Raw genomic sequence first — 13989 nt, forward strand, 5'->3', positions numbered from 1 at the left:
TGCAGCCAGTCACAATTCTGCATTTCCTAAACAAGGCAGGGAAGAGTGAAGCACCGGAATAAATAACAGAGGGCTGAGCCCGCCCGAGGAGCTTCCGCGGCCGCTGCAGCGGGGCTGCCCGCTCGCACAAACCCTCCGCTGCGGCCGCCAGTCCCGCTCCCTCGGGACCGGCCGCCCCGGCCCCTTGTCCTCGTCCGTCTGTCCCTCCCGGTGCACACGCACACGTGTGCCAGGCGCTGCGGGGAGCGCTGCGGGGGCTCAGCTCAGGGCTCCTCCGTGGGTCTGCCGATGTGCGTGACAGAACCGCCTCGCTCAGCGCTCGCGCGTGTGCCCGCTCGGGACAGCGAGGGGCCCCGGGCTGCTCGACAGCGAGAACAGAGGAACTCCCCGCGCCCTGCGTAAGCGTGCCGACCCCGGCCGGGTGCGGGGGTGTCTGTGCGCCCTGGCAGCCTGCATGCGGGGGCATGCCTGCATGCCTGGCGCAGCGCGGGGTCCCCCCGGTACCAACAAGCACCGCCCGTTCCCCCGGCTGCGGCGGGCGCGCCCCCGCGGCGTGCCAGGGGTGCTGCCCTGGGCGCCGTGCCCGCAGCGCTCGGGGCGCTCCGCAGGGTGCGGTGATTCCGCTGGTGCGGGGCGTGCGGTCCAGCCGCACAGTGTGTGTAGCCCCGCGGGGTGCGCTGCCGGATCCGCGGGTGCGGGGATGCACCCCGGCCGGGGGAGGCGGTGACCGCGCAGCGCCCACGACCCTGCCCGGCCCGCCCCGGCTGACCCTGGCCCGGCTCGCCTGGGTCCGGCCCGGCCCGGCTCGGCTGCCCGGTGCGGCGGGGCCTCGGGCGCAGCCTGCCCCCTGCCGGCGCGCGGCGGAACGCCGGGGCTCTCGCGGGCGCGGCGGGGCCCGGCCGGGAGCGGGGCCGGGAGCAGGAGCGGGGCCGGGGTCAGCCGGGTCGAGCAGCGCCCGCGGGGCCGGGCGGCCCGGGGCGGGCGGGAGCGGGGCCGGAGGTACCGGGTGCTGCCCCGCGGGGAGCCGGCGGCGCTGCCCGCCTCTAGACGGGGCGGACCGGACCGGCCTCCCGCCTCGGCGGGAGCCCCGCGGGTCAGCTACGAGGCACCAGCTCACTTTGTCCTGTTTTTGTCCACCCACAGCTGGACTCTGCGGCTCGCTGCCCCGCGGAGCCCCGGCCCTTTCCGCGCCCGACACCGAAGCATCGCTGCCCGGGAACCTGCCTGCGGCGGGCGGCGCTCGGGGAGCGCGGCGGAACCGGCCCGGCTGCACGGCGGGCCGGGGCCGAGCTTGTCGCGGGTGCAGCCACTGGGACGGAGACCGGCGGGGGCTCCGACCGATCCCCCAGCGGCGGTGCCCGCGGCGCGGTGCCTCCCAGCCGACGGCCGCCGCTGCAGCGCCCGGCGGGCCGGGCCGTCGTGCGGAGCAGTCACATCGCCCGGCGCCGCGGCCCCCTGCCCGGGAAGAGCCGCCGCCGGCTCGGCGATGACTGATGCAGCCCGCTCTCCCTCCCTCGGAAGGATAAATGTAAGCGAGCTGCAAAGTGTACTTACTAATAACAATAACAATAAATTATTGGGCTGTTGCTCAGTAGCGCAAACAAACGCTTGCCGTGAACCACGCGGAGCCTCCCCACGCCTCGCAGCCGCCCTCCGGGGACCGGCCTGTTCGCCGGACCGGCTGCCCCCCGGCCCCGCGGAGGGTCCCTGCTCGCCCGGCAGCCTCACGGAGCCGGTGACCGAGCCGCGCTGGAGTGGGACCAGCGCCGGGGACCGGGTCCGGCCGCAGCGAGGCCGCCAAGGTGCCCGGCTGGGCGCGGCCGGTGGGTGGGTGGGCTGGAGCCGGCGGGGTCTGCGCTCCGGGGCCGCCGCAGCCCTTCAAAGGGCCCGACCCCCGCCCGGGGAGCCGGGGAAGCCCCGCGCCGTCCCGGGGGGACCGGGCCGGCAGACCGCGGTCGGAGGCCGCGCCGCGTGGAAGGCGGCGAACACCGAGCCAGTATTTTAATTAAGCAGGGTCTCTTTGATATAGGCAGCCTGATGCTATCTCTGCGCGCTATTCCCTTCACGGCAGCTTTTGGGTAGGAAAATTGCTGAGAAAGCTGGATCACACGGGGTGCCGGAGCCGCTCCGAGCAGCCAGAAAGCCCCGGGGAAGGCGGCGGGTGCGTGTGAGTGCGCGGCGCGCTGGGAGTTCCAGCTCTGCTGTGGTGCGGTGCGCGCTGTGTGCATTTTCGGGGGGCCTGGAGGAACTAGAGTCAATTTACCATGATTAAAGGCACAAGCAAGGAGGCGCCACTCATTTGCATGCACCTTCATCTTGCCTAAGTGGATTTTTGAGGGCAGCGCGGCAGACAGACTTGGGCTCCGCGTCCCGCTCCGCCGGCGGAGCGCCTCGCCGTGCGGCCGCGGGGACTGGCGGGCTCGGACCCCTCGTCCGCCCGAGGGTGCCGCGGGCCCGGCCTCGGCATCAAGCCCCGTCGGGGCCGCGCTGCCCCGGAGCGGTGCCGCTCCGCCGCCCGGTCGCTCCCGCGGCGACAGGCGCGGCTCCGCGCTGGCCTCCTCTCGCCGCGGGCCAGTGGCTCGCCCGGCGCCAGAGCACGACGCGCAAGGGCCGCGCCCGCGGAGGGGGGTGCGCTGGCGGCGCGCACCGGACGCCCCGTCTGCCACTGCCTGGTCGCCCGGCTCAGCCCTAGCCCCTCCGGCCCTCCTCCACGCACCTCCCCCGGCCCCGCGTTCGGGCACGGCCCGTGTCACCAGCACAGCCCCGTCACTCTCCCGGGCCAAGAGCGGGCGCGGCTCCCAGCCCCGACCCCCTGCTCTGAGCCGCGTGGCCCGGCCCGGCCCCAGCGCCGCCGCGAAGCGGCCATCCCTCCCGGCCCAGCGGCCCCGGGCAGGCGGCTGAGTCCCGGGGGCGGCAGTGACGGACACCGGGATCGGGGCTCCCGGCTCCGGGCCCAGTTCGGACCAAACCGAAGCACTCTCGCTCCCGACCCCGCTCCCGTCGCGCCCCCGGGGCTCAGGCGAGGACGGGGACCCGACGGGGCGGCCGGGGCAGGCCGGGCCGCCGGCTGGCAGCGGCGTGGCGCGCACATGTGTCCCCGCGGCGGCCGGTGCCAGGTGCAGGGCTGGGGGCAGCGTTTACCGCCAGGCTCTGACGGCTCCGCGGGTTTCCCAGCCCGGGGGGCTGGGGGGGGTCTTTTCGCAGTTCAGGGCAAATACCTTCGTTTCACTGGGAAATTTAACCTCTCCTTGGAGTTGGATCCATTATACGGGTTTAATATCCGCTCTTTTACAGCTCAGTGTTGTAAAGGCAGCAGCCAGGTCTGTGAACTCTGACATGTGCACCCGCGGGGCGGGGGCGGGGGGGCGCGGGGCGCGCCTGCGAGCGCAGCCTTTCATCTGCGGGGCCGCCGCACCGGCCCCGCCGCCCGGCACCGGGAGGGGGGGCGGCCGCGCTCCCCACCCGTGCTGCCAGGCCGGGCCCCAGGCGCCCGCGCTCCTGCCCGCTCCCTCGGGTCCCCCGACGCGGCCCCGGGGTTCCGCAGCCCCCCAGGCGCCCCCGGGGGTGCTGGCGGGGCCCCACCGCTCCGCCTCTCCCGGGGAGCGCGCTGGGCCGGCGCAGCGGGGGCCGTGCCCGCGTCGGTGGCTTCCCCGCGCCGCGACACGGCAGGTGCCCCGGGGCCGCGGGCGGGGGCCGAGAGCCCCGGCGGGATGCTGCCGGTCCCGAGGGCCGCCCCAGCCTGCGGGACGCGCTCCCGCAGAGACCCGCTCCGCAGAGCCGCCTCTCCCGCACAGGCGTGGACGGGGCGGTGCGTCGGAGGGACGGGAAGGGACGAGGCGACCCCAAACCTCCTGCTTGTCCTCCCGCGAATCGGCAGGTGCGTGGGGCGGCCCGGACAGGGGCACCGGGCCAGCGCTGACGGCGGGGCCGGGACCTCGGCCCCCGCTAGCCGGGCAGGAGGGACCGGCGGTCACGGCACGGCCCCGCGGGCACGGCGAGCGCTCGGCGCCGGCCCTGACGCCGGGCGGGCGGTGCTGCGGCGCGGCGCCGAGAGCAGCAGCCCCGGCTCCCGGTGCGGCCGGGCTGCCCGTGCCGAGCGGCGCTGGGGCCCGTCGGGCCGGCGCGGCGGCTGGAGCGCCTGTGCGGCTTCCGAGGGCGGCGGGGCCGGTCGCCGGGCGGGGAGCGTGTTCCCCGCGGAGGGGGCCCGCTCCTCAGAGGGGAGTGAGCTGGCCGCTCCTCTGCTTTTTTCGACGCGCTGCAGAATAATCATTTCTATACGTTTAATCGAGGAATCTAAATAAAACCCGATTTTCAAGAAAAAAACCAAACAACAAAATTCCAACAACGAGAAATCGTTTCCTCCTGGCGCTCGGCAGCCTCTCGGTTACGACTATGCTTCCCCCCATGGTCCCCACGGCAGCGCGGACTACGGCCGCTCCGAGCCGCTCTCCTTCCTCCCCCGCAGCGCCGGGACGGCGCGGGCAAGACGGTGCCGGGCCCCGTCGAAACGGTCTCCATCGGCCGCCCGCGGTTCCGCACCCCGCGCTGCCAGGGCCACCTCGGCGGCGGAGCAGGGTCCGCAGCGCGGAGGGAGCTCTGCCTGTGTCCGCGGCCCTTCCGCGCCTCTCGCAGCCCGGCCCGCCGCCCCGACGGCGCAGGATGCTTCTCCCGTCCCAAACTGTCCCCGGTCGCCCAGAGCCCCGCGTGGCGCCGGTGCGATGCGTGGGCCAGGCAGGGCCGCGGCCCGGCCCTTAGAAAGAGGCCGGCCCTGCCCCGGGGCCGCGCAGACACCGGTCCGCCGGCGCGCCCTTTGCGCGCCCGCGCAGCGCCGCGCTACCCGCGGGCAGGCTTCTACCGGGAGCCTCCACCGGGGCAGCCCCCGGCTCCCCGGACCTGCCCCCACCGTCCCGGGGAGTCCGGGTCGGTCCCTTCCCTCGCTCGAGGCGTCCCTCCCGCGGGAGCCCCGTCCCCGGCCGGTGCCGTCCTGGCAGGAGGCCGAGGCGCAGCGGGGGCGAGCGCCCACTCCCGAGGGGTCCTGCGGGCGGGGGGACGCCGGCGCGGAGCCCTCTCCCCGGACAGGGCGGCCCTGCAGCCTCCGGGCCCAGCGGGCTGCCGGTGGCTGGAGTCCGTTCCCGGCGCGGTGCCGGGATGGACCGAGCCCCGCTCCCCCCGGCGCGGCTGCTCTGCCCGGTGCGGAGAAGGGAGAAGTGGAAAACAAAGACTTTGGAGAGGGCTTTGCCTGCACGACGGTATCGCTTTTTACGTAAAGATATTAATAGTTAGCAGAAAACGCAGTCGGTAGGTGATGGTGTTACGTTATCTGATTGGGCTTTTCGGCTGTGGCTCTCCCGAACTGCCTTTGTAAATCGAAAACGATCACGTAAAACGGGGAAGTATCAGAAACCGCGCAAATAAATAGTGCTGCTAACCTCGCCGGTCTGAGCATTCCCTGGAAGAGCGGAGAGCTCCTTTCTGGTTTGTATTAGTGATTATTGCACTGTCATTAAGGAATGCAGGGGTGGAAATATTTGCTTCGGGACTCTAAGCACACACGGTACGACAAGAGGGAAGCAAAACACTGAAGCGTCCGTGCCGCACAGAAAGCGGAATAACGCCGAAGAAACCCCGAGCATATCCGAAAGCAAGATCCTGGGCGGGGAGGACCCGGCGCCTCCTGCTCCGCCGAGAGTCCCCAGCCCCGCGGAGCTGCCTCTCTCCGCTTCAGATCCGTCTTGCTTACAGGCTTCTGCTCCCCAGCTCCCGAACACACATGCCTGGCAGCTTGTCATGCAGAGTGGTTGCGTGATGTAATTCCCCAGCATGACATGTTCTCACCTGATGCCAACTGATCGCTCTGAAGATGCACACGAAGCTGCAGGCTCTTCTGGCAGCATTTTCTTGTCCTCTCCCTTTCTCTTGCATGTCTGCGTTGTCTGACGCGCTGGGTGCTGGCAACACGAGACCTGGAGCAGCCCTTGGAGGTCTCGGGGACGTGAGGGCTCCGGACCGCCCGGCACCGGGCTGCGCCCCGCCGTATCCCCTCGGCTGCCGGCTCTGCCGCCGCCCTGGCCCGCCCGGCAGGCACGGAAGGACGCGGCTATTTTTTTCTCCCATTATCAATAAGCACAAAGCTTACTATTTCTAGTTATCTCGGAAGGTAAGCTTATATAAACTCAGCTGTGGCATCGGATTGAAGAGGAATCCCTTCTAAAGGTGTTTTCCTAAAAGAAATCCTCTGATCCCGGGGCTCAAAGGTTATCACGAACAATAAACACTTTCACCCTCAGCCTCATTTAGACAATGACAGACGAGCCAATTTGACACTCCTCCCCGCACTACACATTTGCTCCTCTAATTATTTGAGCATTTTTATTTTTGGCCAGAATGAGGGATCTGCATCATTTTCGCCGGAGTCACGGTGCCCGGTTTTGCCTCTATTGCACGTCTCGGTGTCCGGTACCTCCGCGTGTGGAAAACGGGGGAGAACGGCCAGAGGGGGACGGAGCGGGTTCGCCCGCTGCTAGCCCAAGCCTGGGTTTTGCTCTTCCCATGGAGATCCCCCGGGTATTTTTGAAGTTCAATATTTGCACAATACACAGGGAAAGGTGTTCCCCAGGAACAGCCGGGTTATCGGATAAACGTGTACCAAAAGTGTCACATTTACCACAGATCTGGAGCACCCTGTCAGCCTGGGTGAAAAGGGACCACAAAGCAGAGACCTGGAACAGTGGATGGAGAACTCCAAAGTCTGATTTTCAGTGGGTTCCCTGCAGACGTGAAAGCATTCTGTTGCAGTCTCGGTCACCTGAAAGCTTGGGGGATAGCATGCCCCCCCCGCCCCCGCCCGATGATGATCTTTGAAGCCGGGGGTTTGATAGCATAAACTCTGATTTGTTCAGTCGCTTGTCCACACAGAGCGAGAGTTAAACTCTTGTTTAACCCGTAGCATTGTTTAAGCCCGATTTAAAAACAAAACAAAAAAACCCCACACACAACCCCCGAGAAGCCCGTCATATAAACTAATCGAAAAACGCATTTACAGTTCTGATTCTGGCTGCAGCAGTATGATTAGAGTAAGCGGGTTGTTATACTAGAGCAGACGCTCAGCCCCACAGCCGTAGGCCAGCACCGCACCTTTCAAAGCCCCCGCTCAGGACCCCCCGGCACCGCTCGGCGTTTCATCCTGGCTCAGAGCTGCAGGGAACGCGGCGGGTTTCAAGGGAAACAAGAAGAAAGGCAGGAGAGAGCCGGCCTCCCCCCCGCTCCCTGTGCGGGCTCCGCGCCATCCCCCGCGGAGGCTGCCGACCCCCGGCAGCCCCGGGCCGGCGGTGCGGGACCCTCGACAGCCCCCGGCCGGCGGTGCGGGACCCTCGACAGCCCCGGGCTGCCCCTGCCCGCGGCACCGGCTGCGGAGCCGGGATCTGCTGGAACGGACATCTCGGCTCTAATTCTTAAACACCAACAGCACACGAGCGCCCGGGTCTTAATTTTTACTAGTGTCAAGGAATAAACCCATTGCTCATAAAAGTGGGGGAAGACTGAGTATGTTGATGTGTTGTTATACCGGTTTTTATATGACAGGTTATAAGATTACTCAGGAGGCCAATACAGCACGTTAAAGGGGCTCTCACGTCCTGTTTTCCTCAGCTGTGAAAGTTGGTGAAGTGATAGGATTAGGGGTCGTACGCATTCAGACCCCCTTTATCACATGGAGGAATTTCACAGCAGAACACAAGGAAAGCACGAAACCTCAACTGGTTGATTTCAGACTATCATCATGCACTGGACAGCGCGCAGTATGTTTAAAATTTTGCTTCTGACACCCTTCACTCTAGCGATTATTTTCCTTGGCTTTGTGTGGGAAGGAGGAGTTGCAATCAAAGATGCTAAGAAAAACTGTGGTTAATCAGTAAAATACGATATCAAAATAAGATATTAATAAGATATATTAATATAAGATATTTATATTTAAATGGTGCTGTTAAAATGGAAAGAGACAGTTGTGAAGCCTGTAAGACTTTGAATTTTCAAGCTCGATTTGCCAAAGAAGATGGAGAAATGTTGCACGTTAATGTTTTTTTGTGAAATCCTGAAGCACCTCTGTTGCCAGAGCAGCCACTGCTCACTGAAGCAACTGCTGTTAGTTCCCAGTGTCTCTGGACCCCCCACCTGAGGACGGACATGATGACCCTGGGACCCCATTGCTTCTGGAAGGGAAGACGTCCCTGTCTGCCTTAGGCACGGATGGGCCAGCTCCTGCCGAGGGCTGGGCTCTGCGCGAAGAGGCAGAGAGGGGGGCAGGACCAAGGTGGGCTGGAACTGCCTGAATTTAAACGCTGACAAGGCTGGGAAGAGGCAGGTGACAGGATGTGTAAAGGGCAAAACATGGTAAAGACGAAGAGGAATTTTCAGGGTAACATTTTCTTTCCTTTTGGCAGGTGAAAGACATACAAAGTGGTTGTTTTTGGTGGCTAAACAGAGTTTTTGGTACTTCGAGATACAGAGCTGAAAACATCATATGTCCACCAGCAAGAATGTATGCTTCTAAAATATAATTACCTTGGAAAAAATAGCATTTTAATTTCAATTACAATGGTTCTATGAGAGACAGATGTGAACTGCTAAAATGTTTATAACGTGGCTTAACAGTAAAAAAACCCCAAATATTAATGAAATGTGTTTCACTGATGCGATTTGATTGGCATGCTGTATTAATTACAGGCCTTTCACCTCTGAAACTGCTGTTCTAATCCTGTCAGTGCCCAGGGAAAACAATTTAAAACTTGTTTGTGTATTCTAAAATGATATAGAATCATACAGGCATCTCTAAAAAAAAAAAAAGGCTGAATTTCAGCCTTGGTTTCACTACAGTGAAATACTTAAAAAGGAGTATCTGCCAACATATACATACTGGTCACCATCCTACAACTCCAGTACACCTAGAATATTTACAGACACTACTACGTGCAAATAATATCTGTCGGATCCGTAATTTGGAATAAAAATTAAAACGGTAAGCGAACTTCCCTAGCATGACGTGGCCGAGATGTAGAGGTCTTCAGCAGGTGGGGACAAGAACACTGCCATCCTTCAGGTAATTCATCATCATGACATAATCGGTGAAGGGCAGCTGATTTCAGTATCACTAAGCTTTAAAAATACCATATGAGCAGTTTAAAAGCATGGGCTCTTAAACCATCCTTTATTTTTATTTCTATTCCTAGTGGCTAAAGCAGAGGGTACCCTCAGGTCACATTTGTAAGTTTTTAGTTGCAGCCAGAAGAAAGAACTTTCATAACCTCAGAGATAAAGCATTGCCTGCGATGTGCGCGTACCCAAGGAAAAGCCCAGCTTCTCTCCACCAAGCATCCCGTGTGGATTCAGTACAGACGGAGAGCGGAGACAGACACCCCTGACCACGGAGCCAGAACCAGCGTTAACACCCGCATTCACAGGGCAGCCTCTGCCTGCGCAAGCCAGAGCACTCCTGGCTCTAGCAGGGACACTGTCCCCTTCCAGCCTCGGGCACCTCACGTCCCTGTGCACCCACAAGCAGGGAGACACCAGGGCCCTCTCCTTGCCGTACTAGGGCTCACGCTGCTCTGCCGGGCTCTGTATGGCCCCCGCGTCTGGCAGACCACGGGAGAGGACAGCTGGAGGAGACTCTACTGAGGGGAGAGTGTTTTAACCCTTTCCATAAGTAGGAAATGGAAATAAAGAGAGAATAAGCCATTTATTTAGAGCCCAAAGACCTTAAGTGCAAAGCAGCTCTTTGGCTCCTAAGCTTCCACCAAGCTAACGTTCGGGTGCCCTACACACGAGAACAGCAGAGCGGACCAGCACTGCTAACCAGCAACGCTGACGTGCCGGGATGAAAGGCAGCACGAGCAGCCTAAGTCATGCAGTAACCCGCTCCTCAAGACCTCAACCCTCTCCCTGCTTGCACTGGGGATGGCATCCCCCGTAACTGAGACCCTCACAGGTGACATGGAGGGAGCAAATGGCCCGTCAGCTGCCTGCTGAGAAATCCTGTGTGGGACCTAAAGTGATCAGCATAACCTGTGGGTTGATTTAGGTAAAGGAAGATAATTAGTTTGCAAATCATAAGGATGTGTTTTTCTCTGTAGTAGAAACACCAATATTTAAAGCACCATAATCTAGTATAAGCAGCTTAGCCCATGTCAAAATGGAAGTGGGAAGAAAAAAACCACAACAGGATAATATTTTGAACTGTAAACCCCATTTTAGTCTATTCTACGTGTTCTATGGCAGGGCATTTTATGTGATTTGGATACAACTCCACTAGCACATTAAAGTTTATTGGCCTTGAAAAAATGGATGCATCACTGATGATAGAAGACTTAGTGTTATACTGTCAATGCATATTTTATTTGATCTCTGTCTTAAATACAACTCAGACCTTTGGATTCCATACAGAGTTGGACTTTAGCCTTTTCCTGTAATTATTTGGTGTCTTGTTAACATTTTATGAGCATGTCTGTTTAAATAAACTTATTTGATGTGCATTTATTTTGGCTGTAGCCTGATGTGTAGGATGGATGTGCTTTTCTCTTTGTATTTTAAAAGAAATCAAAATAAAGCTGAACAATGGAACTGCAAGGGGAATAAATTTAAATATAGTGTTTGTTTCATTTAAGAACAATACAATACAGTTGAAATCAAACAGACCTGACAACATTATTTATGAGGATTTAATATTTATATGCTAAGGGTAGAACATTTGGATAATTACAACCGTAAAGCATCGGTTTGTTTGCCAGTTGCATTGACTGACTTACATTTGAGCACTACAGGCATAACTTGTTTGCAGTAATGGATGTAAAGAAGGCTGGAGTTTTAGAGGGCTTTTTAGAATCACCCTTCTACTCTTTTTATTCACCTTCTGAATACTTTTAGCGAAATAGAATATCTTCAGAATTTTAACCTGTTTGCATTAAAAGATCTTACTTATTCATTTCCATCTCTGCAACAATGTCAGCACGCAGAGAAGAGGCCCCGAGAAGAGCGAGGCACGGCCAGCCCTTCTCAGCCACCTACAGCGGCCTTGGCCCTTCCCAGGGCATCTGCGAAGGGAGAGCACACGTGCATCCTCCCGCTGCCGTGCTCCTCCTCCCCCCGAACGCCTGCAGCCGAAGGGCCCAGCGTACCCACCCCAAAGCTGCTTTAACGATTCATTAAGCTGTGCAGACTGTGCACTCTCTGTACCTCCTTAAAACATCTGGTTCATCTCTTAGATCTGTTGGTACCATTGGCCATATACTAAAGGTGTAAAAGTGTGTTGTGTGAGAATTAAGACCTGCCTGCCAACCTCTGCCCTCGAGCTTCCAGCCTGCGGAGCGGTGCTGGCCTTGTCACACCCAGTGCAGTCTCAGGAAGGGAGGAAGATGGGTAATAGCAAAGGAAGCTTCAAATAACATTAAGCTATTTTTCTTTCTCTATTTTTTTCACGCAAAGTATTCCTGGTAAGGTTTTAAACTTCAGATGTTGAATATAAAACAAATGCAGAAACAGAAAGAACCGTACTACGTTACGTCTCGCCGCCTTTACCACCTTTCACCATACGACATTCAAAACTTGCAAACATGCAGAGAGGTGTTTGCTGACCACTAGAACGCAGCAACTTCCAAATTAAACAGCATCCGCATAGAGCGACACTCAGCAAGAGCTAAAAGTAATTAGACATAGACAAAGAAATGTTCTCAGTTTCTTTGCATTGTGGGGAGGGTTCAGCACTATCTCCTTTGTCTTTTACTATTTCAGCTCCAGTCACAGTACCTCAAACAAACCGCTGTGAGTTGCTCGGAGGCACGAAGGTGCCGATGGTCCCCTGCTCTGCCCTGGCCCTGTGCAGCCCCCTCCTGCTCCCAGGGCTGGGACAAGTCCCGCCTGGCACGAGGCCGTGGGGCGGCGGGGGCAAACGCTCCTCTTGGTTTTGCTGAGCTCTCACCTGGGCATTCACCTGCCCCAGCCCCCCGAGCCCGGGGTGGGCTGAGCCGGCAGCGCAGATGGGGCAGCGCAGGGCAGGAGAGCCCTGGGCTGGGAGGGGAAGGGCACTGCCTGCTCGGCGAGGGGCCGTGGAGGCCTGGGCAGCACAGCTCTGTGAAACCATCAGCTCGTTCAATAACTATCCTGCACCAGAAACAGACACTTTTGTGAGTACTTGAGGTATTTTCCCCAAGGTTTTCCATTTCTCCTGGTAAGTAAAGTTTTTTTCCCACAAACATGGAGATGGTTTGGTGTAAGCAAAATAGCACATATTCTAGAACATGCCTTGGGCAAAACATCACTGTTCCAACATCTTTCTGAATGAAGTAGGCTGACTCTCAGTGTGGACATGGCCTTTCATTTTGGTGTAACAGGTACTGATGTACAGTCTGCTCAGCATGCGGAAAGCAAATTTCCTCTGTTTTTATAGCAATTATAATCACGTCTCCTCACAGACTACTACTGTTATACAGTAGCAGAAAGAAGCAAAAGAAAAGGCTTCACAATTCCTGGAGCTCAGTCATACTTTTCCTGCTTTTTAGTCCTTGTGTTCTCTGTATTGCACCCTGCACAGTAGCATCAGGGACTTCTCTTGGGTTCCTGTCTGATATTTTCATATGGTCAATATGCTAAAACAACAATGCTGTTGGGAAGGCACAGTCAAATAAAACCACCATCATGAGGATGGAAAATATTATCAGACATCACAAAATACAACAAAAATGGTGGATGACTTTGGAGTATAAGTTTGCATGTGAGCATCTTCACTGACGCAAGCAGTATTAAGAGTTTTCAGAGCCACGTGCCTACACCCTAAGCCTTTTGCAGTGGGGCTTTGCTGGGCACGCTGCCCACCCTCCACAGCCCGGTGAATTGCGCGGTCCACGGTTAGCTCACGTTGCATTATCGTTCATCAACCTCAGCTTGTTCAAACTGGAAGTCCCCGCAGCAAGCTTGTGCAAGCCCACTACAGAGGATGAATTTCACCTTCCATGTACCTCCTGCTATCACTGTCGAGAAGACAGCATCTCCGTGGAAGCTCTGTGGCAGTGGGTGACGGTGCTGATGCCGCACCTACCCTCTGAATCTGCTTCCCTGGCTTGTCACACCAAGAGCGCATCCTCTGAGATGCTGAGGATAATTAATGCCCAGCTGAGTAACTTTCCAGGGCTCACTGAAGAGGAATGAATATTTCAGCGCTCAAAACCCTTTTGCCCCCCTCACAGATTACTCTCCTCATCTCTCACTTTCCAGAAAAATAATACAACTATTCTCTTCCCCTGCCCCTGTATACTTCGTCCCTCAGGCTAAACTGCCTCCAAGTCTTTACTTTTCCAAAAGTCACTGTTTTCCACTGGGTATCGTGCTGGCAGAGCTACACATAACTATTCCCTATATTACTTTCAAAGCATCAGGAACTAAATAAGAGATTTTTTTCCTGATCAGGTCAAATCAAGAGCTAAACCTGCACCGTGGGAGAAACACTCACACGCTCAAATCTTTCTTTTCTCACTTGCTCCATCTACTGATATTACTCCAGATTGCACATAGTTGCAGAGCTGTGCTGCACATACCAGACATGCTCTGTCTTCCATCAATAATAATTTTAAGGTTAGTTCTTCAAGAGATTAGAAAAAAACTGCTATCAAGCAAGAGACAAGTGCTTGTGTATGTTTACCCCGCGGGGTTTTTACATCAGAAGTGTGAAGTGAATTACAGGGTACGATAACTCAGAGGAAAGTTAGCTGCTTCTTGGGGAAAAGCATTTTGGAGCCAGTTCAATAACCCACCATGAGACCACACATCAGAATTGTATTTATTTAGGGAGCTAATTGAAATGGAGCCTGTAAGGAGGAGCCGACATCAGAGGCAAGATGCAGTTAAGATCTGAGAAAAGGCGGTGTTTGTGGGCAGAAATAGCGAAGAGTGTATGTGAGGCCAAAACCTGGTAGCCCTCACCCAGGCAGAGCTCCCGCTGCACGG

The 13989-nt window shown here is 58.0% G+C and overlaps 1 protein-coding gene across 1 annotated transcript in view; it reads right to left on the bottom strand.

Annotated features, from left to right (window-relative positions):
• The window catches only part of LOC137670991 (collagen alpha-1(I) chain-like), a 49759-nt gene that overhangs the window by 1983 nt on the left and 33787 nt on the right, over window positions 1–13989 (bottom strand). The window contains exons 3-6 of the mRNA XM_068414208.1: window positions 4838–5255; window positions 3463–3945; window positions 2264–3124; window positions 770–1043 (exon numbers count right to left, since the gene is read on the bottom strand). Of these exons, the coding sequence (XP_068270309.1) occupies window positions 770–1043; window positions 2264–3124; window positions 3463–3945; window positions 4838–5255 (2036 nt within the window). The remainder of the gene's footprint in view (window positions 1–769; window positions 1044–2263; window positions 3125–3462; window positions 3946–4837; window positions 5256–13989) is intronic.

The sequence above is a fragment of the Nyctibius grandis genome, chromosome 16, assembly GCF_013368605.1.
Source record: "Nyctibius grandis isolate bNycGra1 chromosome 16, bNycGra1.pri, whole genome shotgun sequence".
NCBI lineage: Eukaryota > Metazoa > Chordata > Aves > Nyctibiiformes > Nyctibiidae > Nyctibius > Nyctibius grandis.